The sequence below is a fragment of the Myotis brandtii genome, unplaced genomic scaffold (genome assembly GCF_000412655.1).
Source record: "Myotis brandtii unplaced genomic scaffold, ASM41265v1 scaffold501, whole genome shotgun sequence".
In the NCBI taxonomy this organism is placed as follows: domain Eukaryota; kingdom Metazoa; phylum Chordata; class Mammalia; order Chiroptera; family Vespertilionidae; genus Myotis; species Myotis brandtii.
Window position 1 is genome coordinate 836,463 of NW_005369101.1, and position 27,081 is coordinate 863,543.

The window sequence follows — 27,081 nt, forward strand, 5'->3', positions numbered from 1 at the left end:
GCAAATTCTGCTCCCCTTTAGTCTTTCCTTTGAAAGTTTGAATAAGAAGTTTCTGATCCGGAAGATAGATGGGTAGATTGCTCCAGGTTTCACTGACCTAGTCCCTCAGTCCTGAGAATAGGTTCCTTCAGTTTACCGTTGTGTCTCACTTCTGGGGGAATGATGCAGGTGGGCTCCTAGCCTATATTATGCAAGTAAGCAATCAGGTGCTCAATAGGAGGCACTCTGTGGAAACAAGATAAAAACAAAGGTTAGCCCTAGCCGGTCTGCCTCAATGGATAGAGCGTTGGCCTGTGGACTGAAAGGTCCTGGGTTTGATTCCAGTCAAGGACACATGCCTGGGTTGTGGACTCAATCCCCAATAGGGGGCGTGCAAGAGGTGACCAATCAATGACAATCAATGATTTTCTTTCTTCATTGATGTTTCTATGTCTCTCTCCCTCTCCCTCTCCCTGTCTCTAAAAATCAACAAAAATATTAAGACACAACAAATAGAGAGCAACCAAAAGGCTTGTATGCATGCATATTAGCGTAACCAATTGCCACAGACACTGGGGCAGTGGGGGCTTGCCCGGGGTGGGAATAGCTGGGGGAAGCGGGGAGTCAATCGGGGATAAAGGAGACATATGTAAAACTTTAGACAATAAAAAAAGGTTAATGTTTAGAGCATATTATAAACAGCTTTTGAGCCCGAGTCATTGACAGTGGAGAACACTTCTGATGTCAGACTTTGCCTGGAGTACCTTTAGATTTGGGTCAATTTTTCTCTTCTCAAGTTCCCCAAAATATTGTGATATTTCTATGCCTGCCAGAGGTTGACTTCCTTACTCACCTGGTAAGGCTGCTGTTGTTTTCCAAGACTTTTCATAGTCATTCTTGTTTCTTCAGAGCATGAATGCTCCTCTAAAACATGATATTCAAGCAAAAGTTTTGTTAATATAACAGTTTCTGTTTATGTCATATTGCAAATAGATTATTATTAAACTTAGGCAAATGACCAGATTGGTATGAAAATAATACTCACTGAGTTTTTAAATTCTGGAGGGATAAGGTAGGGAGAAAATGATAAATGTTTTAATTCTGCTTAAAAAGGTATAATTTATTGAATTGCTCTAAGTCATATGTAGTTTAGGGGAAACATGTTTCCTTATATCTGGGAAAATAAAGGTTAAAAAACAATAAAATATTTTTTAAAAAAAGTCTTAAAAATTATAATCATCTTCATCAATTTATTCAGTCCCATGTAATTAATTCTTATTTATCATTATCTCCTGTTACCAGTTTTATGAATCCAGTTTTTCTTAGAGTTTGGCAAATCTTCATCAGTTTAAAGGTATGATCTGAAAGTTTATCAGAAACCTGTATTTTAGAATAAGTCAGAGACCCCTCAGTGGATCCTTCTAAAGATGAAACATATTTGCAAAAACACCAAAGCAAAACAAGAACTATCTTTAAGCCTGCACCGGTTTGGCTCAGTGGATAGAGCGTCAGCCTGTGGACTGAAAGGTCTCAGGTTCGATTCCGGTCAAGGGCATGTACCTTGGTTGCGGGCACATCCCCAGTAGGAGGTGTGCAGGAGGCAGCTGATCGATGTTTCTAACTCTTTATCCCTCTCCCTTCCTCTCTGTAAAAAATGAATAAAATATATTTTAAAAAAAGAACTATCTTTAAATGACAAAACAAAAACACCTTAGAATGACATGGTTAAAGATTTAAATACAATGAAATTAAAAAAATTGTTTTCTTTATAATACACAACATTCTGAGATAACTATAATTGCAATTGAAAATATTATATCAGGACATATCAGAAATTTAGAAATTTCATATGATTTTTGCCACATATACTGATAGTATTACCCATGTAATAATACTAGAGGCCCGATGCATGAATCCGTGCATCTGTGGGGTTCCTTGGCCTGGCCTGCAGGGTTGGGCTGAAACTGGCTCTCCGACATCCCCCAAGGGGTCCTGGATTGCAAGAGGGTACAGGCCAGGCTGAGGGACCCCACTGGTGCATGAATGGGGCCAGAGAGAGATGTGGGAGGTTGGCCAGCCGGGGAGGGACCACGGGAGGGTTCCAGGGTATGTCCGGCCCATCTTGCTCAGTCCAGATCGGCCAGACCCCAGCAGCAAGCTAACCTACTGGTCAGAGACTCTTCCCTCTGGTGGTCAGTGCATGTCATAGCAAGCAGTTGAGTGGCCTTAGCATACCATTAGCATATTACCCTTTGATTGGTTGAATGGCCAACCAGATGACCAGACACTTAGCATATTAGATTTTTATTATATAGATACCCTGGAAGTTTTTCATCATTTATTACAATGTGGCCTATGCAATTAAATGCACCAAATACACCTAAGTAGTTACCCTGGAAGTTTTTCATCATTTATTTTACAATGCTGCCTATGCAATTAAATGCACCAAATACACCTAAGTAGTTTAATATTTCTCTTTTATAAGAACAAAAAAAACGAATCTTTTGAGGTATTCCAGGTCAAGGAAAGACTTCATCTAAAATTTGAATTTTGAGAAATTTGTCAAACATATTACAAGGTTTGGACATTTGACTAACAAGATCACAGATCATTATGAAATAATATTTAATTAGTCACTTAACTAAAGTGACAATAAAAGATTTCAAAAGACAAATACAAAAGGTTGCATTATTTGTTATCAAAACTAGTTTTTACTATTGAGGCAATTCAGTTTTCCTAAGTAGTCAGGGACCTGATTACGACAACATAAAGCACAGAAAATTATTTTGGTAAAGCACAGAATCTTTGCTTCCTAGACAGAAAACTTTATATAATCTTATTATGAGTAAACCAATCAGTACAGGAAAATTGTCCCTTTAATAGGGAAAGAGGAAACCAAACTCTAATTTTGCATGACTTTACTTTTGATATTTAAATTCACTTAATTAAATTCATTCTAATCTTATTCACCTTATCACCCATGAAATTTTCTTTCTCAAGATTCCATTTCATAAGCCTTCTACAACTTTTGTTGTAATGCCCTCAAAAATAGCATTTCCATAATTTATACCTTCTTTTACCCAAAACATACATTAATTTCATTTCATCTTAATTAGAAATTTCAATCATTAGAAACCTTCATGCTTAGTAAAAAAAATAATAAAAATAAGAAATTAGCTTCCTTTAGACTGGTAAAAATATAAATATATTTCATAACCTCTAGAAACATAGGTTCTTTAACTGGCAAATATATTTAATACTTTTTTAGAAACATGCTTTCTCAATAAAGCATAAGACACATTCATTTGTAAACCTCCCTCCCCCAAACAAACAAACAAAAAAAACATAGGGATTGACCTTGAAGTTGTTAGGGACCCTGATGCTTGGATCCTTATGGTTGGCCATTCTTGCCCTCTTGCTTCACCCTGAAGGTACCACAGGCTTCCAGAACCATGGGCCTTCCATCCACATGCACAGCTACAGAAGAGCAAAAGGAGAGAAGGCTAAAGCAGTGCCCTGCCTGCTGAGAGAGTGCCCCTCAGGGAGCCTCCCAGGAAGCCCCACACAATGTTTCTGCCCTGCCTTACCTCACAGGCCAGACTCAGTCACCTGGCAAATAATACCTGCAGGGGATGCGGGGAAATGTGGTCACCCAGCTGAGCATAAATTGGAGTTCCTCTACCGGGAAAGGCAAGGAGATTTGATTTTGAGTCTTGACTAGGTGTCTCTGCCAAAATCTCTTTGAATACTAAGGTCAGAGTATGGCAGTTCTCACATAAGAAATGAACAAATTTCTATTTCAGTGTCACAATAGGAAAGCCCATTTCTAACATCACCATTATAGCCAGTCTCTAGATTGTGCTTTCCTATATGGTAGTAACGCCATATGTGGGTATTGAGCATTGAAATGTGGCTAGGTCAAATTGAGATGTGTTATAAGGGTGAAAAAATCTCAATAATTTTAATACAGACTGCATGTTTAAATAATATTTGTATGTATTGAGCTAAAAAACAATATTCAAACTAAGGTTAAGATAATATCTTTCATTTTACTTGTTAAAAATTACTTATTTAATAATTTTATATCAATACATTATTTTTAGGTATATAACATAATGATTCAATATTTGTATACATAGTGAAATGATCATAAATCTACTTAAGATCTTTTTCTATAATTCTTTTTCATGACTACCAAAAAGTTTTAAATTGCATATGTGTCTTTCATTATATTTATATTAAACAGATTTTAAATGTCTTTATTGTTGAAAATATTACAGATGTCCCCTTCCCCCCGCCATTGACCGCCCCCCCCAGGCCTTCACTGTGCTATTGTCTGTGTCAATGGGTTATGCAGGTATGCATGTAAGTTCTGTGGTTTGATGTAGACTATCTATTACCACACAGTTACATAATGTAGTGCATGCTCTATCTTTTCAAATCATTTTTATTAGAAAAACTTTTTAATGTTTATATATAGTGATAATAGCAATAATCATAATTACATATAATTCTCCCCATCTTATAAAGCGTTATTGATGCAAATGAAATGTTGAGTTTTATAAGATACTTATTATTGAGCTACAAATTTGCTTAGTTTTCTAGGCTAATTGGTGAAAGTTGCTCTTCACACTTATTTGCTCCTTTTCCAATCTCTACCCAAGAACCAAGAAGCACACACTGTGTTTTGATATCTCAGAACTTTTGTTCCTCACTAAAGAGAATTTAGTCATCATAGCACCAATGTGTGCTTATAGAGTGGACAGTTGCTTTGTGTGTGGAACAAGCAAAGTAGTTTAGAAAAGAAAGTTTACTCCAAAGGAAAAAAGTTAACACACACACACACACACACACACACACACACACACACACGCACACACACAAATACTGTCTTCCTTTGTCCTTATACTACTGTAATGATTTGTTACCTTGACTGTGAGTAGAATAGACACACAACTAAAGATTGCAGTAGAGGGAACATACAATTCTGGAATTACTCAGAAGTGGAAACCATTTGAAAAATAATAGTCAAATGAGGGTTTCATAGCTAGCTGCTTCTATCCCTACTTAGATTAACTACTATTTTTTCTCAATAATCCACACTAATGCCCTTGATAGTAGTTACTAATCCTGAATATTGCAATGAAAGCTTTCAAGTGAAATACTTGGAAAACTATTTCACCAACCTTCTTCTGTGTAATAAATTAAAAATTGAGAAAAAATTAATTATGTAAATAAAAATAGACATACTTCCACTACCCAGATACAGTCAATATTTTACAAATTAGCTCTGTTCTATACCTACCTATTTATTCAGGTCTATTTATATGGGCAAATTTGTATCCTGTTTCCTTTATTTGGTATTATATTATAAACAATTTTATGTTTACCTTAAACATTGCTACTAGTGATGGCAAAAGAGTATGTCATGTGGAAATACCATAATTTATCTAAGTATTTCTTCAATTTTAGACCCAGGTCTTTATTATTACAAATAACAGTGCTTATTGTATAAATCATAGTCCAATGTCAAATTATTTCCTGAAAATAAATTTCTAGAAGTGAAAGTTAAGTTCCAAAAAAGATTATTAATATTTTTAAGCTTCTTAATTTATATTTTTATAGAGCTTTGCACAATATTTAGTGCAAAAATTAAAGCATGTTTAGAATATAGTTATAGCTTTATCCTGTGCCTTAAAACTAAGGGCTTATCACTTCAATCATGGGTCTACTTTTCATGACTTTCCATTCTCCAATTCCCAAAGTCTGGATTTTATTTCTAGGTAAAAGGAGCTACTCTGCAAAAGCCAAAACTCATATGGGAGTGTTCATCTTTGATGTAAAGGGAATAAGCACAAAACAGTCAGAAACAGAGACACACACTGGCAGGAGGAGCAAGAAGTGGGAGTTGGTAGGCCCAGGAGAGGCAAAGGCAGGAAAGAGTCTTTAAGGCCAAAGGTGGTCTGTGGCTCTCATTGGAGCTCCATTTACTGATATGTGTAGGCAGCCAACTCATAGGTGGCCAGAGGAGAGGGCTGTGTGAGGAAACACCTGTGAGCCTGCCCTACGTTTTGGTCAATGAGTAGGCATTCCTTCCAATCTAAAGATGCTTCTCTCCTGAGTGTTCCACAAATGAAAACCCAAGGAAAATTATTTCTATCTTTGAAGTCTTTTTTTTTTGGAAGAAACAAAATGTTGCATTGTATAGATTAATGGCAAACATCTAGTCTACCTTAAATTTTAAAGATGCACTTTTTGTCTTCTCACCCTTTAATCTATTCCTGCTCCCAACCCCACTCCTTCCTACTTATCATCCCAAGCACAGATCAGATTAAAAAGGCACTTTTCTCACTCCTGGTAAATGCTGTTCCAGCAACAGACTTCTCTCAAGCATGTACTGACAGCGTGATGGCATGGTCCATGTTCCCCATCCAGAAGCAATGCAAGCTCCAGGAGGACAAGGGCTGAGCCCACCTCTCTCTTGGGCTGTGTCCTTCCCACCCTTCCTAACAGGACCTAGCCTGGCCCATGTGAACTACTTAATAGGAATCTGTTGAATAAATCAACTCAAGAATGAAGGAGCCTATCTCTCCACAAACATAAAAAAAAGAGATTTATTTTGGTCCCCTCCTCTCCCTGAGTTTGTAAATTGGGAAGACAGCTTTAGTTCACACTGCAGCCTTTCCCTTACATTTGCTGACAGATGCTAGTCAGTCTTGATAGTTTGAAGACAAATCAAATTAGAAATGGTTGTACTCATTTGGAAAATCAAGAACTGGCTTTGAAATATTTTTCCACAAATTAGATTAAATCAAGAGCATTCCACTACAGCTTATAAATGCTTGATTGGCTTTGTTTTGGTGACTCATAATTGAAGCTCAGATTTACACTGCTAACTTTTCTCCCACTCACCAGGGAGTTGCCATGTCTGGATGATGATTAAAAACAAACACCCCCAATGGAAATGCTTTATAAATAACAGCTCAGCACAGTGATATAACCCTTGGAAATGTCACATTTAGGAGACTCTAAAGTCAGTCAAGGCAAGCAGAACTTCAGCTGGGTCTGCTGCATTCTCTTGAGGCCTTAAAGTTTGGTTTCTGCTCCTCCATATCTGAAATATCATCTCCACGCACAACTGAAGGAAGGGATGTACCAGGACTTGGCTGTAGAGCACTGAGGAGTCCCAGTGGGAGTAGGCTAGATGCCCATCCTCCACCACCCTTGCCCACCCTTGCCCACCTCTGTACCAGATAAGCTCCATTTCTGACAGCTCATCTGATCCGTGCCAAAGACTTAATTGATTGGGAGTTCTCTCTGTTAGATGCTCCTTGCCCACCTAACTGTAACATCTCCCTTTGGAGGAGTCCCCTCCACTATGGGGTGGGTTTTATTGGATTTCTCTCAACATTTGACAAACTTAGAGTTTGGTGGAAACCTGTTGTGGATGTGTTTGGAAGGAAGGTGCTGCTCAGAACCTGCCTTCACTCATTGCTTTCTCATGATTCCCATGGCACAGCCCATGGACCAGCTCCCAGTTAAGGGTCTTACATATAACATCTCTCATTTTATCATCTCCAAGAAAGCTTTAGCGACTTCAATTCCTGGAATGTTCAGCATTGACCTGGCATTCTCATTATAAAGTATTTTTTGATACTTTTTCTGAAAAGGGGAGAGAATGGATTGGTTGTTATACACTGATTTTACAAATTAGGCTTTGTTTTTTAAAAATATAAAACAGGATTATCTGCTGTTTACTTACTATTTTTATATCATTATTTATAGAACCTCTTGCTCTATTCCCTGCAGTTACAAAGATATTGGTAGGGAAAGGCCTAGTTTCCTTCCTTATGGTCTGAACTCTTATAAAACATGGCCTTTTAAAATGTAGATGCTTGGTTACAATTCTCATGACAATAACAGAAATTATTCAGAGATGCCTATTCACCGCCCAGAGAGAACATAGGTGATAAGGATATGAGTGCTCAGTATCAGATACCCAAAGAATGAGGGAGCGAGTGGGAACCTTAGAACCACCTGTTCAACAGCCTCAGGTTGCAAACAGGAAACCAAGTCTCTAGAAGTGACCCCGGGAAAGCTGAGCTGGGATCACTCACATCCCCGGGAGAGCAGGGTCAGATTGGTCAGAAGGCTTTTCCCATCCACTCCACTTCTCCTCCTCTACTCTCCCTAGGACTCTGCTTTGAAGAACACAGTAGGGGGTGCTCTACAAACAGAGCTTTGGGCATTTCAGGCATGAGGGCAAAGACAACAGGGCACAATCTGAAGGGAAGCCATCTAAACACCAAGTACACACCCCAATGCCTTTACAGGTTGTCCTGCTCCTGCAGAGCAGGTGTTGGTCACCACACAGCTCCCCTTCACCAGGGAGAGGAACTCTGGCTGTATTTGGAGTCCTTGCCACCAGAATCTAGCCAGGGACACTTGAGTGTCACATGCATGCCCCTCATGAAATGTTGAGTCCCCTGGCCTGTTGAACAAGAGGTCGGTGCCCGTTAGACATTCACTGGGACAGAGCGCGTCTGAGCAGGGAGCTCCCAGGCAGATGTGAGGGAGCTGATCAAGTAAGGGGATAATCTTAGCTCCTCTGGACCCCCAAGTGTCCGGAGACCCCTCTTCCATGGCTGCCAATCCAGAGGACACAAGGAAAATGGCTAGGATTGAGCTAAACACTGGATTTTACGCCCATAGGATGTGGGATCCCAAATGAGTGTCCTCAGAATTTGCCACCCTGGCATGGGGGGTATTTCAAGCTGAAATCAAGTGAAGCCCCAGGCACTCAGGAAGAGTGTGTTTGTTTGGTTTGGTTCACATTCCCCTTCCTTCTTAAAGGGACTTGGATAAAAAAGACCTGCGGGGGGCGGGGGGGGGGGGAGATTATACTCACCTCAGCTTATTCACTTGAGCACATGTGGATTGAGTGTGGTAGGCAGGGTGTGTCCAGGCCAGTCTCTCCGCCTGGTTTCCCTCTGTCCCACTGTTTCTGACTGGTCTAGCAAGAATGTGTTTGAAAAAAAAAAAAGAATGTGTTTGCCACTTTCTCAGTTACCTACAAAATGCCTATTTCCGCTTTGAGGTCTCAAACCCATTTCCCGCTTTCCCCTTTGTCCAAAATGACATTTATACCATATTTGGCATCACTGGTTTTAGAATTTTCATGTTGATGTGAATCCCCCATGCACATGTATTATACATTCGATTTTCTCCTATTAGAATTTCAATGTTTTTGTGTGTGTTTTATAATCCTCACCCAAGCATATGGTTTTATTGACTTTTAGAGAGAGAGAGGAAAATAGAGAGAAACACCGATCGGTTGCCTCCCACATGCACCCCTACTGGCATCCAACCCACAACCTAGGTATGTGCCCTGACAAGGAATCAGACCCACAGCCTTTTGGTGTATGGGTCGACATCCAACCAACCAAGCCACCTGGCCAGGGCTGCTGCTAGTCTGCTTTATGCCATTTGCATTACTGGATGAGCCAGGAGAACTAATGGGGTAAGAGAAAAGTCCCTGGCCCCACAGGGAGAAGGGAGGAGGGGCATGGCTGCGACCCCCAGGCTTCTGCCTACAGCTTATCACTGCTGGCCAACCATTCCCTCTGCACAGCCTCAAACTGGGGTGCAGCTTTGCTCTGGCGAGTTGGTCACCAGAGGAGGTGAAACTGACCTCAGGAAGGAAAAGGGGAAGAAAGGTTCCGGCCCTCTCCTGACCTCTGGAGCGGCATTTGTGATTTTGATTCTCCCGGAAGAGAGCCCGCCTCCATGAATCTGCCAGCAGCGGAGACAGTTTCATTCTTGAATGGAAACCCACCAGAAATCAAACAAAGCACATTGAAACAACAATGCAATGTCATGAGCAAGTGGGTAGATTCTTAAATGGTGGGACCCAGTAGGGAAGAGGGAAGTGTCAGAGGTGGAAGCTAAAGCCGCCACCTCAGGTCAGGTAGGCTGGGCTGGGCTCCCTGTCCCTGCTGAGGGGGCTTTTGTGCAATTGCCTCCCTTTTGGAAGCCCGGTTGGTGCATTCTTTAAACCCACGCGAGGTTATTGTGCAGAAGGGATGGCTCTGCGTGGAAGTGCTCCGCCTCCTGCCGGCACAGTGGGCATGTTTGATAGATAGCAGGAGCTTTACCCTTTGACACATTAATTACCTTCTGGGGACCTACCCTCCTGAGAAGAAAACATCTAAGCGACCAGAGCTAATGATTAATGCAAGGATATGCTCATGGCAGCCTGCTTGCGGACCGCACCACTGGAAACAGACCATTGGTAGAAGGTTGTTTGGAGACTGCTGCGTGGTTTCAGAAATACCAGATAATCGTGAGTGTGCTTGGGACAGAGGGAGGCGTTTCCCGATTATGAAATGTTTGGCACTGCACCATTCACCTGCTCTGGAGCTCAGAAGTGCACTAGTATCTAACCCCACTACCTGACACCTTCGTTGAAATTGAACTCAGCAGCTGGCCAAGCCAGGTGCTCTCCTTGTGGAAATACCTGACTCTTGCATAAGTGGCACTGGCCAGCCGGCCTTGGGAGGAAGGATTTACCTGGAACTTGATGCGTCTATGACTATTTAGATGAAAATATTGCGTTACACCAGGCATGTCAAACTTAAAGGCTAACACGGGCCAAATAAACCAGGCATCAGGCCGGTGGGCTGCGAGTTTGACATGCTTGCGTTACACTCACCTGGGTAAGTTTGCTGCATTGTCATAGGGATTAGTTTGTGTCTAAAATTGATGAATGATAGGGATGGAAAACAGCATGCAGTTGGCTATAGGGTTTGAGATAAAAATTCCAAATGGTTTTCATAACGTAACACCTCTTCACAATGTATAAGGCACCCCTGCTACCTCCTCGTTCACCTAGAAGTGAGTCCTGCACATGGCTCAGGTGGGCACTCCCTTTTCCCTGTAACTTCCCGCTGCAGAAGCTTACTCTAGTCATTGCAGGCAACCGTGGACCAGTTCTCCTCACTTGTGCAGACGATAATCATCTTCCTCTTCTTTCTGGTTCTAGTGGATGCACACTTAACATTCCACCCTCCGCTGCCTGTGTCTCCGAAAACATTCTTAATGAGTTAAAAATCCGGCCAAAGCCACTCAGCTGCTTCTGAGTTTGAATGATAACATTAGCAAGCACAAACGGACTTCTAAACACTGCCTCTTGCCCCTGACCCTCTCTGCCCCACGTAATGTTTAGAAATGTCAAGTTCCCTGTAGTTCCCCAGGAAGGCCATTTTGTAATTTCTCTAAAGCTTTGCACATCCATGTGCACTTTGCTGAAAAGGTTGAGGGCACACCCCGCCCCTCTTGCCCACTTCCTCCAGGAAGCATCACTTCTCTGGTGAAAACTTCACTTGTGTCCTGATTTCTTCTAAGAATCCCCAGGAATTCCCTATCCGGTTTGGCTCAGTGGAGAGAGCATCGGCCTGCGGACTGAAGGGTCCCAGGTTCGATTCCAGTCAAGGGCATGTACCTTGGTTGCAGGCACATCCTCAGTAGGGGGTGTGCAGGAGGCAGCTGATCGATATTTCTCTCTCACTGATGTTTCTAACTCTCTATGCCTCTCCCTTCCTTTCTGTAAAAAATCAATAAAATATATTTAAAAAAATAAGAAGCACCAAGAGCTAGTGTCTATCTTTCCTTTAGCACATTCCACATTTTATCTGTTTTCAGGTGTATCTCTTTAAAAATGATCCTTGTGCTTGGCACATAGTTGACTTACAATACATATTTGTTCTGTGAATGGATGTAATTATTTTATATCTGGTTCTCCAAAAAACAGTGACGCTTGCCATCCCCCACCCTCCCAGGTCCTGAATGGCCCCCTTTGCAGGCAGCACCGTGAACCTTGGCCCAGGAATGGAAACCACCTTGCGGGTGGATATGAACAAAGCTGACACATTTTCCCTTTAAAATCTTGTAGCTGAATGTGGACTGATCCCGAAATGAAGGTCAGCTCCAGGTGGTGGTTTATATCAGCTGTCAGGTTGCAGAATAAAAAAATGGCTTTTATATGTTTGATTTTTATTGTTTTCCAGGGCAATGTCACTTTTTCCTGCTCCGAACCACAAATTGTTCCCATCACATTTGTCAACTCCAGCAGCAGTTACCTGCTGCTGCCTGGCACCCCCAACATCGACGGGCTCTCAGTGGGTTTCCAGTTTCGAACGTGGAACAAGGATGGGCTGCTTCTGTCCACAGAGCTGTCTGAGGGCTCGGGGGCCCTGCTGCTGAGCCTGGAGGCCGGGACCCTGAGGCTCCTGATTCAGAAAACGACAAGACGGGCAGCGGAAATCCTCACAGGTACCCTCTGCTCACTACCTCTAGGTCGGTTTCTGATTCAGCCAAATCAACAAATGTGTTGAGGTTCTGACCAATGCGTACAGACTCCAGCTCCAGGGCTGGGGGCTGACCCAGTGCTCACAGTGGCTCTCAGTCCACCCCAAGGGCAGCAGCTGTAGCTGGGCAAGCCCCTGCACTTCCCCGTCCCTCAGCGCTTTGAGCTGGGAAGCAGGAATGAGAGTCCCATCTAGCACCATGGAGCAGAATGGAGACAGTTCACAGAGCACTTTGCTGGTCTCCACAGGCAGGGTCTATGCCATAGAATCGTCACCATGCTCTCTCAGGTAAGGCATTGCTCTCACTTTACAGACAAAGGGTCCTGGGGGCTGGAGGCTGGAGGCTAAGCAACTTCCCAGCTCACATGGCGACCAGCGACAGCACCAGTTTCATCTTGAATCTGTCTGACCTCATTCTGTAGCTTTGCTATATGCCCCCCCACCGTCGACGTTTTCAGCCACCTAATTCTATTTCAAGTAAAAGTTAGTGAGCTTTAAAAAAATATTTCTAAATATACATTTTTAAGTTATTAAGGAAGTGCTGCTACAGATGGCATCTGGCTATGCCGAGACTTAAATTTGTCCTTAAATAGTTGGCATCTGAGAGCACTCACTGTCTGCAGCAACATGGTACTGATTCTAAGGATAGCAACATGGAGCCCATCTGAGAACATGTCGCTGGCTCTGCCTTTTCTTCAACAAAACGGTGGGACTTGGCCTTCTCCACCTGTTGTCTCACTGGCACCTCTGACTTGCCACAAGAGATGCTGACTTAGTTGACAGGTACTTATGGAGGTCAGACCACCTGCCTGGCCTTGGGTTAGGGCTGAGGCATGCTACGAGGCCAGCATCCCTTTGATCAGCCCCCCTGGATACACAGTGTGATTCAGATCCCCTCCCCCACATACCCTGGGCCAAAGTTCATCCAGGATATTGCACAATGTTGCATTTTTATTTAATTTAAATGACTTCCTTCCCATGCTAGACTGTGAGTTTTGTGATCCAAATAAATTAGAGAAATTCAAGTTAAATTGTAAAGGATGTTACTTAACAATCAATATTAGGTCAGACTATGAGAGAGTAGCAGATGCCTCCAACCCCTGGGGATAGCAGCGATGCCTGGGTCTTAGAATCAGACAGGTTCAAAAGGCACCTCTCGCCCTGGCCGGTTTGGCTCAGTGATTAGAGCATCGCAGGTTCGATCCCCGTCAAGGGCACATACCTTGGTTGCAGGTTCCATTGGGAGGCAACCAATGGATGTGTATCTGTCATGTCCATGTTTCTCTCTCTCTTCCTCCCTGCCTTCCACTTTCTGAAAATTAATGGGAAAAATATCCTCAGGTGAGGATTACAAAAAGAGGCACCTCTTCTCCTTACTATTCTTCAACCCTCGATAAACTTTGTAATGTCTTATACATAGGTGGTAGTGTGTTGGTTACCTAGGGCTGCATGACAACTTCCAGCAAGATTCAGTGGTTGTAACTGAGGTGCCTCAGTGTCTAAGAGTCAAGCCTCCAGGGCTTCTTGACTGGGTGAGCCTGGCTGGAAGGGCACAGTCATCTCAAGGTACAACTAGGAGTGGTCTGCTTCCACGCTCACTCCTGCGCTATGGGCAGGCTCAGAAGGTCATGTGCACGCTCATCCCCTTGGCCTCTGCAGAGGCTGCCCATGCTAACAGCACTCTTACCCAGAGCCTTGACTGGGTGAGTCTGGCTGGAAGGGCACAGGCATCTCAAGGTACAACTAGGAGTGGTCTGCTTCCACACTCACTCCTGCACTGTGGGCAGGCTCAGAAGGTCATGTGCACGCTGCTCATCCCCTTGGCCTCCGCAGAGGCTGCCCATGCTAACAGCACTCTTACCCAGAGGGAGGGAGCCACAGGCAGAGGGAGAGGGCACCCGGGACAGAGCCTGGTCTCCATGGAACCCAGTCCTGGAAGTGGCCTCTCACCACTTTGCCGTGTTCTATTCATTAGAACCAAGTCAGTAAGTCTAGTCCTTCCTAAGCCGAGAGAATGTTCAGGGGTGGGTAGAAGCCATGGGTCAGTGGCACCCTCTGAGAGTCTACCTGAAGTAGAAGATAAAACCAATTCCTCCATCACAAGTCTGTGATGTCTAGAATCCTGAGCATGCCAGGAAGCTAATGTTTCTCCTTCCATACTGACTCAAGACTTATCCTTAGAAAAGGCCTCACTCCATGAGTCAGAAAAGCTACGTGAATGTGTGCAGTCACGGGACTTTTATGAAATGTATAAGATTCCCTGTAATGGTGATGAATTAATAACTTAGAATCATAATATTTTATGTACACAGTTATGAAAGTTAAACCTCAATTATCCTTATTTGAAGTAGCAAAACATAAACTGGCACTGGGCAATTTCTATCCAATCGGCGAGGTGTTTGAGTACAGAGACTTGTCAGCCTCAGGTCAAAAATGCAGTTTTAATATAGTGCAAGCCCTGGCGGCCCGTGCTCGGAAGCACCCAGGTGCGGTACAGAGACTCAGCCTCAGGTCAAAAATGCAGTTTTAATATAGTGCAAGCCCTGGCGGCCCGTGCTCGGAAGCACCCAGGTGCGGCCGGTGTTATTAAGCACACGCCAGCCAGGAAAGCGTGTTTCTGAGTGAGAGAGTGGCTGTTCCAAGCTGCCAGGCACCCAGCAAAGAAGGGGAAATAATCAGTTATTTCAGAGCTCTCTCAAGAAATGAGTAGAAGGGGGTTTTAAAAATGTGCTGAGTTCCTCAGGTGTGTCTCAGAAGCTTGGTTCTTCTCTCCATTTTGGAAAAATTGAGCTTCTTTAATCTTTCTTCAAAATGGATCAAGGTTTTGTGTCTGCTGGCATTTTTCTACATAGGGGATAAAAAACAAAGATCCAAACAAACGGAAACAGCTTTCCTCTCCCTTACATTTTTGAGGAGACTTATTTCCCCGGCACTTGAGATAATATTGCCTTTATAAGAGACAAAACATTCCCATAAGAAACTGGAAAGTAATGACCATTGCCCCAATAGTTTTTGAGGGACCATGGGCTACCCTTGACACATGGTACATCACAGGAAATGGAAATAGCACCACACTCTATCAATTGAACAGGGACCCAGCTTCTCCAGGTTTATTTCAGAAGGGTCCCGGTGCTCCCAGTGCCTCGGCCACAATGAGCAGGTGACCCTGGGAGAGGCAGGACCCGGCACCTGGCCCAGCCACTCCTGCTCCAGAGCTCTGTGCCACGAGCTTGGGTTATGGAGTCACTTGGGGCTTTCTGCATGGCGCCCAGGGAGAGGAGTGCAAGCTAAAGGCATCCTCAAAATAGAAGGGAACTGAACATCGTTGCTCTGGGGGACAACGTTCCAAAAAGTGAAGGAGGACAGTGCAATGTCTCCCTTGTATTTTCCCTTATTTTCTATTTTTGTCCTCTTCCTTCTTGAGAGTCATACACATGTGCACATGAGGAGAAACCAAGGACACCATGTCCCCAGAGGTGACGTGAGAGTAGAATCAACAATGCCATGGGTCTCCTGAGGCCAGAGCTTGAGCTAGCACCTGCCAGGTAATGGAAAAATCCGCGCATAACACTATGAAGCAGGTATCAGTTTGCCGACATGCACAGGAGCAAACTGAGAATCAGAATTAGCTTACAATGACCAAGATGGGCTCCCCCTCAGGCCTCTCCTTTGGATTCCATGTGCGTGGTCTTTATACTACATCTTGCGGCCATCCATAGTCATGTTTTCATATTGTCAATTGCTTAAACAATTCAAATGTAAAAACATCCTGCTTTAGAGGAAAGATTTACAGACAAGTGTACAATAGGATGTTAATGAGAATAGGCTATTTAGGATCAAAAGTTGAATTTTCCCAAAACAGTTCTGTTACTTGGTGGTACTCTCATTTCCAGATTCTTCCATGAAGGAGCACTGACACAGAGGGAGCACTGGTCGTCCTGGCAGACTTGTTGTCTCATTTAGCTCAGGCTGCTGTATACTGCTGTAAAGTAAACCACACATATCTACATGTCAACACACACCTGTGCACACACACACTCCCACACCCCTACATTTATTTTGTGTGTGCAACATACTTTATAAAGACTTTTCCAAAGACTTGATGCTGATTCTAGGGTAAGAACATCAGCTAAGCACTAAGGGAACTAAGTGACATAGCCGCTAGGAGGAGGCTGTCTGCTTCCAAAGCCTCTGGCCTCTACTGCGCGGCCGGTCCTACTTAGGTCACCCCTGCGCCCTAACCCCCCATGGAAACCTGGGGCTGCACCGGAGCGGGGGCGGGGGGCGGGTACCTGCAAGGCGTCCCACCGCATGTCGAGCCGTGCCATTTCCCCCTTCAGGGCTCAGAGCAGCCATTCAGGCAGTCCTCCAATTAATGGACCAACATCTGGTTTTCCTACTATAAGCGTTTTAAATCTCAGCTCTTTAGCGCTTCTCCTGAGGTCCTATGTGCTGGCGGACTCTATTTCTCAAGTCCACACCTGTTCGTTGAACAATAGGTACCATGTTCTATTTCTTAAAAAAGGGAATAGCTGCTATTTTAGAGGCTCTTAAGAAGATGCTTAGAATGGAGCCTGGTATCATCCAAACCTGAATTACTGAAACTCGGGAAGTTTTATAAAGGTAAAGGAGACCACCTGGTTTGTTTCTTTGGAGAGTCAGGGCACAGTGTTGGTGAGGGGGTATCAGAAAATGAAAGGCATTCAAATTATATTCATAGAGGTACTAGAGCTGCTTTATGTGGAGAGAAAATAAGACAGAGACATAATAATGGTCCGTGAACATGGGACACGCTCTCTCACAGATGAGAGTGTTTATGTCACTGCAGGATGCAGAACACGCGCAATAAGATCAAATGGCAGAGAAACCACTCTTGGTTTTCATTAGAGAGTATTCTATTCAGAGCTTTCCAGCTTCACTGCATGCTGCTCTCATGTCACTAGGGCTTCCATCACAGAGTGGAATTCTCAGCATTTGGGGATGAGTCTCAGTGCCACGTAATGGGACCCAGAGATGGGAGAGGAAGCCTCAGACAGGACCTCTGCCCGGCAGCTGGGCACCACTAATGATTATAGGAAGGTGAGGCCCATTGCCAGGCACAGAATTCCTGGGCAAAAGGAAACACAACTAGCAAAGGTCCAGGAATCAACCAGGTGCCATGGAGAAGTTTTCAGTTCAGGCAAGTAAGTGGCTTATTGAAAAGGCCATCTCAGCTCAGTCCATTTAATTCCTCATAGGAACAAGCAATGGTGTTCCTCATATTTCCTCAACCACATTATAATTTCTCAGTATTGCTCTAGTTCCTTGAATAGTAAGAATGAGAAGGCTTGCCCTGACTGGTTTGGCTCAGTGGATAGAGCGTCAGCCTGCGGACTCAAGGGTCCCAGGTTCGATTCCCGTCAAGGGCATGTACCTTGGTTGCGGGCATGTCCCCAGTGGGGTGTGCAGGAGGCAGCTGATCGATGTTTCTCTCTCATCGATGTTTCTAACTCTCTATCCCTCTCCCTTCCTCTCTGTAAAAAATCAATAAAATATATTTTAAAAAAAGAATGAGAAGGCTTTACAAAAATAACAATGAAGCAATCCATTCTAATCAGTAGTTAATTTTCTATACTTAGTAGACTGCTGCGTTTGGCTTGTTCTTTCTCTAGCTGAAGAGGTGACAAAATTCTAATAAAATAACCTTAATCAGCAGCTATAAAGGATATTTATTTGGTGATTCTTGTGTTTCAATTAAATAAGTCATTCTACAACTATGGTCAACAGGATCCCACTTATTCTTTAGAATTCATAACAACTGTTATTCTTTCACAAAGCCTTCCAATAGCAGGCCAGATGCCCTGTTATCCAGTCTTCTAGATAGTTTGCTTTGTGGCATTGAACTCAAGTATGTGTGTATGTGTATGCATTAGTTTGCTAGGACTGCCATACAAAACATTGCAGATTAGGTGTCTTACGAATTTATTGTCTCACAGTTCTTGAGTGTAGGATTGCAAGATCAAGGTGTCCTTAGGGTTGATTTCTCCTGAGGGCCTCTCTCCTGGCTGGGAGGTGGCCGTCTGCTCCTTGTGCCTTCACATGGTCTTCCCTCTGTGCCCATTTGTTTCCTAATATCCTCCTCTTGCAAGGACATGGAGCATATTGGATAGGGGTCCGCTCATATGAACTCATTTTACCTTAATTACCTCTTCAAGGTCCTGTTTCCAAATGCAGGCATATTCTTTGGCATTGGGGGTTAGGATGTCAGCATGTGCATTCGGGGAGGGGCACAATTCAGCCCATAACAATGGTTGTTAATCATATGTCTATACAGTTGGTTGCCCAAGGCTCCTCTCACCACCAGGTTGCACAGTCCATGGAGACAGGAGCTCTGCCTGCCTCGCTAACCACTGTTTGCCCAAGGCCTCGTGGAGCACCTTACAGGTCCTCACAACTATTTACACACATGTGGGCAGCTGTCTGAAGGAATTAGCTAACAGGACTGACCTCAAAAACATTTCTAAAAGATAAAATCTGTAACAGTGAAAAAGGGAATTAATAGTGATTTTTAACAAACAGTCATGTTACAATGATTACATGCTGCAGAATGTGGCAAACCCAGGAATGAGCTACATTCAGGGGAAGCATTAATTAGGTAAAGGCCAGCAGAGCTCCCAGAGCTGGGAGAGCTGCATCATGAAGGACAGAACTACACACCCTCATTAAGACTAGAGGCCAGATGGTTTTAGTCTGAAGCCCTGCAGTCAATAGCACTGATCCCCAAATATTGCCCTTTTTCATATAAGCCATTTGTATATAGTCACCATCTGCACATCAAGTAAATGATAACTTTGTGAACTTCATCCTCTGCTTCAATTCAGTTGTCTGTAATGTATCCGTGCTTTAGCTAGACAGTGTTGGTGAGAAAATCCCATTAGTGAGGGTGAAACAATAGGTAGCCATGAGGCTGTGGCTGTCACCACAAGCTGTCCAGCTTCAAGATATCAATCAAAGCCTGGGAAGGTTTCCCAAGGTAGTGATGTCTTTGGCAACTTCAGCTTTTTCAGGTCTGAGTAATGACCCCAATACAAGCATTTTATTTAACTTACTCGTTGTTTTTCACCACTTACTGACAAGAACAACAGAAGGATCTAGATTTTTATTAGCATGGCAGAATAATCCAATAGTCAAGTCTGCTATCACATCCTTTGATCTTTCATAGTTCCTACTTTCATAATTTCCTCATGTAATTCACTTGGCCTCCATTTAATTCAGGAGGCTGTTGCCATGTCTATGTTGTGCTGGTGCTATATTCAGACCTGAGGATGGAGGCATGCCCTCCAGGAGCTCACGTGTGTGGGTGGGAGCTCAGAGGAGAGGAGAGGCTCCAGGAAGGGTGAGAAAGGAAGGCTTCCTAGGGGTGAAAAAGACACAGCTTGGTTTTCAAAAATGAACAGAATTTGGCCAAACAGAGAAGAACAGACAGATGCTATCCAAATGGGTAGAAATGGGAGGAGATCTAAAAGGGTAAGATCCCACAGATGGCTGAGAACACCTGGGCCAGAGGGAAGGCTGGGCAGGCAAAAGATGCATCCACATTTTGGTCAAGGACATGGCTTTTGGGCTTTGTCCCGAAGGTCACAGGGAACTATGAATCTCTGAGTTGAGCTATGTTTTTGTCACGTAGACGTTTGAGCTGAGCATTCACGTCGCCTTCACCACCAGCACAGACATTCTCATTTCCTGTCTGACTGTAGCGGGTGGCAGCCCAGCTGTTTGGCTCGCCTGTGCTGACCCAGGGTTTTGAGGATCCAGGTTAATGTGACATGTGAGCCAGCCCGGAAAGGTCTACCTGTGGGTTATGGCCCATGTTCTGCCACAGACACTGGGCAGTGGAATTCAGCTGGTGTGAAGCTCAGGCAATCAATGAGCATGTGGAGAGGCACAGTGTGCCTGTGGATGCTGGGGTCAAACACCAAATCCTGGCTCGGCCTCTGACCCCCAGGAGCCTGTAATGGTTTTGGGGATATAAGGCTTATAGAGATGGACTATTAAGGAACAGTATAAGGCAGCAAATAATATGAACTGAGCATAGATCAAACAGCAGCTGCTGCAAGAATTTTTAAGGAGGAATCACTACAATCAGGGAAAATCTGCTTCATTCATTGCATGGTTTATTAACTTACTCATTCCATCTTTCAGCACTTTTTATGTGCCCTTTACTGTGCAAGGTGACAGCATCAGAAAGTAAAATATATATGTGTGTGTGTGTGTGTGGGTGTGTGGGTGTACGCGTGTGTGTGTGTGTACGCGAGCATTTATACACGAGTATTTATACTTCCCGGTTCTATAGTTTAGGAAAGGAAGCACTAGGACAAAAGCTAGGCACTGGAGGAGAGGGAGAGGAACTGGATAGTGGAGAGCTGGGAGGGCCACATAAGGCTCCACGCGCAAGCAGCAATCAGTTAAGTGCATTCAAATGGAGACTATTGAATGCACTAGCATCACTAGAGGAGTGAATTTGTGTAGGAATATTGCAAAATGAGATTGAGAGTACAGGTGGAAACTTAATTTTAGAAGGCATGGATTGTCAAGATAAGCAGTGTGAGTTTCCTTCTCTGGGCTCCATGACTGACTGGAGGGATTTTTTTTGCTGTGAAATTGACAATAGCTGCTTGTTAGACAGTTCAACCTAACAAGGTGCCCTGAAGCAGAAAGGGTCAGAGGCAGGAGAGAGGGAGCCCATCACAAAAACCACAGCTACACTGATAAGGGATCGGATACAAGTTGGAGATGGAGTTTAAGAAATGTGTGAATTCAACCTAATGCATGTAGGAAAGGGTTAATAGAATTTTATAATTGATAGACAAATGGTTTCCAAAAAACACCAGGACCAGGATCTAAATTGTAGCATAATGGTACTAATAACTGTGAAATGTTCTTAAATCATGTAATTGACATTTTAAATCTGCCTTATTCGGTTATTTATATAACCTCACTTAGTTCTCTCAAAAATTGAAACTATCTTTGAACTATGAAATAAAGGTAGTTATGACAGGATATTGGGGGGCAGGGAGCTGCATTGGGTTTTCTGTGGAAGATAAAGACTAGACACTTTCAAGTAAAGCCAGGCAATTCTGTTGCTGTTACAGATGAGAAAGCAGGTATAGAGAGATTAATAAATTTGTCTAAATTGCTAGCAATTATAAGTGGCAAGGCCTTGAGCCAGAGGTAATGGGTGAATAAAGGCATCAAATGAAGTTGTTTCAAATTATTCCTGGGGTTGAAAGTAGATTCCTCGGGAGATCTGCCTTGGCCTGCGCTGCAGCCTTGCGTGTCCACATGTCCTGTAAGGACTGATGCTTAGAGGTCCTTGGACAGCCACTCCCGTCCCATGGTTCTGTCTTCAAACCATAGAGACACAGAATGGTTAGGGATTTGGGAGAGAGAGAGAGAGAGAGAGAGAGAGAGAGAGAGAGAGAGAGAGATAGCACAAGTGCCAAGGATCTGTAACCTCAAATTTATTCCTTTAATCCACTGGTTCTAAACCAAGGGAAGTTCTCCATTTCCACCCATCCCAACCTCCCATGGATACCGGGACCAGCGAGCAAGAATTCTTCCCAGGCTTGTGTCTCAGAGAATCAAAGAATGAAGCCGCGGACCTGAAGAGTTCAAGAAAGTTAGCAGTTTATTGCAGGCAAACACAGGCTCCCTGTCTTGGGAAGGGGACCCCAATGGATTTCCTTAAAGCACTCTGCTCTTCCCCTTATATCTGCTAAAGGCCTGCTCTTTGTCTGTCTGTGCCATGCCCTGATTGGTTCCTGGCCTGTTGCAACATTTTATTTTGCACTTGCAAGTAAAAAATCCTTGTCTCAAAACATCCTGTTTTCTGACATCCCGTTCACTGCAAAACATTTTGTGATTTCAGCTCTGTCACATCCATCCTTCCTCCTTCCACCCCTTACCCTGTCTGCCTAATCCTGCTTCCAACTCCTCTAACCATTACCCCACCCCCCCTCCAGGGACTTTTAGTAATGCCTGGTAGTATTTTGGGTGCTGGGGATGGGGACCTGTTATTAGCATATAGTGAGTCAGGGATTCTCCTAAACATTCTATGCCTCTGGGGACGCCCCACCACCCACAAAGAATTATCCTGTCCAAAATGTCCAGTGCCAGTGTTAAGAAACTCTATTTTCAGCGAAAAACCTTATTCCTATATGAGAGTTTAGGGCTTTAGGATATTACTTAACCGTTCTGAGTCTGTTTCATCAAATGAGAACTGTAAATTGTTGTAAAGATCTCATTACAAAAATAATAGAAAAGACAAATGTTCAATAATATTATTTATCTATAAAAATTAAAGTAAAGTAATAACAGTTAGCTAGATTTCCAACATCAGACCCAAGTAGACATTCTGCGATACAAATTTGAATCGTACTTACATTTTTCTTAGAATCTAGAACGGAAATGCGCACACAAATGCTTACAGCGGCAGCGTTCATAACACCTGCAAAGTGGAAACCGCTCAAATGTCCATCAGCTGGTGATGGATACACACACGCGGTGCCTCCATACAATGGACTGTCATCCAGCCATAAAAATGTGCTCACACATGCTACAACATAGATGAGCCTGAAAACACTGTGCTAAGCAAAAGAAGCCAGTCACCAAAGGACACAATGGATGGTTTCATTCAAATGAAATGTCCAGAATAGGCAAATTCATGGAGACAGAAAGTAGACTGACGAGGACTGGAGGTGGGGGTTGATAGCTACATATTACAATGTTTCTTTTGGGGATTATAAAATGTTTTAAAATTAATCAGTGTGATGGTTGCCTAACTCTGTGACTATATTAAAAATTATTGTATTGTACGTTTAAAATAATAGATTGTATGGTATGTGAGTTTTATCTCAAAAAAGCTGTTCCAAAGAAAGAAAGAACGAGCCCTAGCCGGTTTGACTCAGTGGATAGAGCATCGGCCTGCGAACTGAAAGGTCCCAGGTTCAATTCCAGTCAAGGGCTCATGCCTGGGTTGTGGGCTCCGTCCCCAGTCGGGACCTTGCAGGAGGCAGCCGATCAATGATTCTCTCGCATCATGGATGTTTCTATCTCTCTCTTCCTCTTCCTTCCTCTCTGAAATCAATAAAAATATATTTTAAAAAATGGAGCTGCAAAATATTTTTTTTAAAAAAGAAAGAAAGAACATATTCAACAACAGAAAATGGAACTTTGCAGAGGTAATTGCACATGGAGGGGATTCTAGAGCAGGGCAGGGCTGGCTTTGGAAGTGTGGAGAGAGGATGGTGGTCAGCCTGGGAGCCTGATACTTCCCTCTGAATTTTGGCTCCACCCCCAAGTAGTCATAGGACCTTGGGTAGCTTCTGACTTTCTGTTTTAGCTTCTCTAACCTGAGGACAATAAAACTTGGTCTTTGGGACTCTTGTGAGGATTAGGGATTATATATTTAAAATGCCTGACACACTGTAGATATTCAGTACAGGTAGTGTGTATTATTAGCTATTTTTTACAACTGGGTCTTTTGCAAGTTCAGTTGCAACCATGAAAACTGTCTTTTTTCTTAGTCTTGGTTTGGTTCCTGAGCGAGCACAGAGCAGCTTACTTGTCCTGTCTGTGAGGCCTTTTCTACAAATGTCCTGGGGCAAACCCGGGACCTGGGAGTTTGCTGACACAATAAGAGCAGGAAGTGGAAAGGAATGAAAACTTTCTTTCCTATCCTTATCTCAGTTGAAACAGTTTGTTAGCTTTAAAAATTAATTATTAATGTTGTACATTTTCTTTTTAGAAACTGAAAATTCCAGTAGTCTGTATAAGAAAAAACAATAATAATCTGTGCTTCTATCATTTAATGCCATTCCAGTAGTTCTCTTTGCAGAATTTTTTTTAAAAACATATTTTATTGATTTTTTACAGAGAGGAAGGGAGAGGGATAGAGAGTTAGAAACATCGATGAGAGAGAAACATCGATCAGCTGCCTCCTGCTCACCTCCTACTGGGGATGTGCCCACAACCAAGGTACATGCCCTTGACTGGAATCGAACCTGGGACTCTTCAGTCCACAGGCCGACACTCTAGCCACTGAGCCAAACTGGTCAGGGCTTTGCAGCAATTTTTAACAAAACCGGAACCACACTACCTATGCTATTTAGTCAGCGGTTTTCAAATATCAGCATATCACTAGCATTCTTGGGCATTATGATTTTAATGACTTCACTATATTCCATAGCATTAAATATACCACATTTGATTTAACTAATCTATTATTATTGGAAATATCGGTAGTTGTGAAATTTTGCTATTATAAATAATGATTTTATGAGGTCTCTTCACCATAAATCTTGGCTGTAGCTCTATTAATATTTTAGGATGAATTCCTCAGGATAAAGTTCATGGGAGACGATGAATGACTTCTTTGGGGGATATTGACAGGTATTAGTATGTTATCTTTCAGGAAGGACATACAAACTTATGCTGCCTCCAGCAAGGTAACAAATGCCTACTTCCCTATTTGTCTGCTAACTGAGAGTATAATTGGTTTTTATTCCTTGCCAGTCTTGGAGATGGCAAGTAATATTTGACATCACCTTAAACCTCAAAAGTTTTATGTTTGTCATCACCCAACAGTCTTTTCAGAAGCCAAGTCCCACCTTTGAGGCCTCAGCTCTTAAATCATATAAGAGCTTAGCTTCTAACCCTGGAGGCTTTGCTCTGTGAAGGCAAACCTGCTTACCTGTTCTCCCCTTTGAAACGTCTGTTTTCTCAGAGCTATGTATTTCAGAGAGGTTTTGGGGGAAATGCTACCTAATAGAATTGATTTTTTCTAATTTGTGAACAATTAATAGCACTTAAACCTATACCTTCAAAAGAGTGTTCTTAAAAACAAAACCTTGAGAACCTCCAGGTGTGTTATTTGGGGACATTAACAGAATTAAGTGGAAAAGAGTACCAGACAAAAGCGGGTTTTAGGAGAAACATACCATTTTGCTTGCTTTGGAATCTATTCCGAGGTAAGCTCCTCTAAATTAGTCCTGTGGGTTGCTTTTCTCTAGCTTCTTTCCCTCCTCTTCTGAAACCTCTAATAGAGTAGTTCTCCACCATGGCTGCACAGCTGAATCTCTGGGGATCTTTGAAATGTCTAAGGCCAGGGACCACCCCAGCCTGTGCACCAATTAGCCTGCTATGGAGCCCAGAGCCTCTCTACTCAGAAGTTCCCCATGTGACCCCTATGTGTGGTCAGTATCAAGAGCTTCTGTTCTAATAATTGTCCTCTAAAGAGCTAAGATTTCACACAGGCTCCCTCTGCAGGGACTCCAGACCATGTAGGCACAAAGCAAAAGAGATCAAATCAGATGGAAAAGCAGACCAAAAAGAGAAAACCAAGCAAGGAAGCAAACCTTCATTAAATAATAATTTTAAAAATAAACTTGGAGAGGTAATTCTGATCAAGATGGCTGGGTAGGTAAATACAGTACTCAAATCTTCCCACAACCATATCAAAACTAAAACTAAGCTACAGGCCAACCATCTTTTAGAACCACCTGAAATCTAGCTGAACAGAAGTCCTGAAACTGAGGATATGAAGAAAAAGCCACATTGTTGGAGGAAACGAGAAAAAGGCTGGTTCCACACCTATCTGTGGTGGTTAAAAATCAGGAGAGATATCTTGGCTGCAGGGGGTCCCCCCTGAGAAGTGAGGGGTCCCAGCCCTACACCAGACCCCTCAGCCCAGGATTCCAGTGCCAGGAAAAGAAGAGCCAATATGTTCTGGCTGTGAAAAGCAGTGGGGATTGTGGCTGAGTAAGATGGAGGCTGCTGGGACCCCCGGTGTTCCTCTTAAGGAGCCCATGCATAGACTTAGAGCTCACTCCCTCTGAGCTCCAGCACTGGGACAGTAGAGTGAAAGGCACCAGACACTTAAGGGAGTACTTTTTCTATAAACAGGGTGAGGGTTGGCAGGGCAGCATTCACTTAGGTAGAAGTGCTGGCAGAGGCCATGTTTCTTTTTTTCTGAGTCCTCCATCAACAGAGCTGACAGGCAGGCATCATATCCAGCTAACACTGCCCACCTTGCCCTGGTGACTCCCTAGACCTCACCCCGCCCAACTTAAGGGCTTACCCAAGCTGTTTCCAGTGGTTTTACCATATGAATGGCCTATCTTGGATCTTGCTTCAGACTTTCCATAAGCTTTCAAACAAGCAGCATCTGCCCTTGGTCTGTCCCTTGCCTCTTGTTAAGTGGCCCCAGGGTTGGCACTAGTGGCAGCCAACATTGGTTTGCAAATTGGCTTCTCTTGGGAACCTCCAAGCCCAGCACAAGTAACAGCCATCTGCAGATTGCTTTTTAGCTCATGATGGGTGGCCTCAGGCAGAACACAGACGGTGCTGACTGACTTGGCCTGAACCTCCTGGGAGGCCTCAGAGCCAGCATATATGGTGGAAAGCTTCAGACCACGTCAAAGCACCACCCAACCACCTCCACAGGGACACTCAAGGGGCACTGGAGTCTTGTTGAACTAAGTCCTGCTCAGTGGGGTGACCCTCCACAGTGCTCAAAGCCAGTCCTTGCAGCCAATCGGCCTGGGGGTAAATTCCTCCTATTGATATGCCAATAGCAATCAAGGCTCAACCACAACAGGATAGTGGTATACACAACCTGTTGTGTATTGGTTGGGGGATTGGAGTAGACAGCTGGAGTGATCGAGGAAGCTGTGATGTTGGACCTTACAGAAAACTTGCT

The 27,081-nt window shown here is 43.4% G+C and overlaps 1 protein-coding gene across 1 annotated transcript in view; it reads left to right on the plus strand.

The window, feature by feature from the left end:
• The window catches only part of CNTNAP5 (contactin associated protein-like 5), a 921,850-nt gene that overhangs the window by 484,594 nt on the left and 410,175 nt on the right, over window positions 1–27,081 (plus strand). The window contains exon 8 of the mRNA XM_014548314.1: window positions 12,045–12,309. Within this exon, the coding sequence (XP_014403800.1) occupies window positions 12,045–12,309 (265 nt within the window). The remainder of the gene's footprint in view (window positions 1–12,044; window positions 12,310–27,081) is intronic.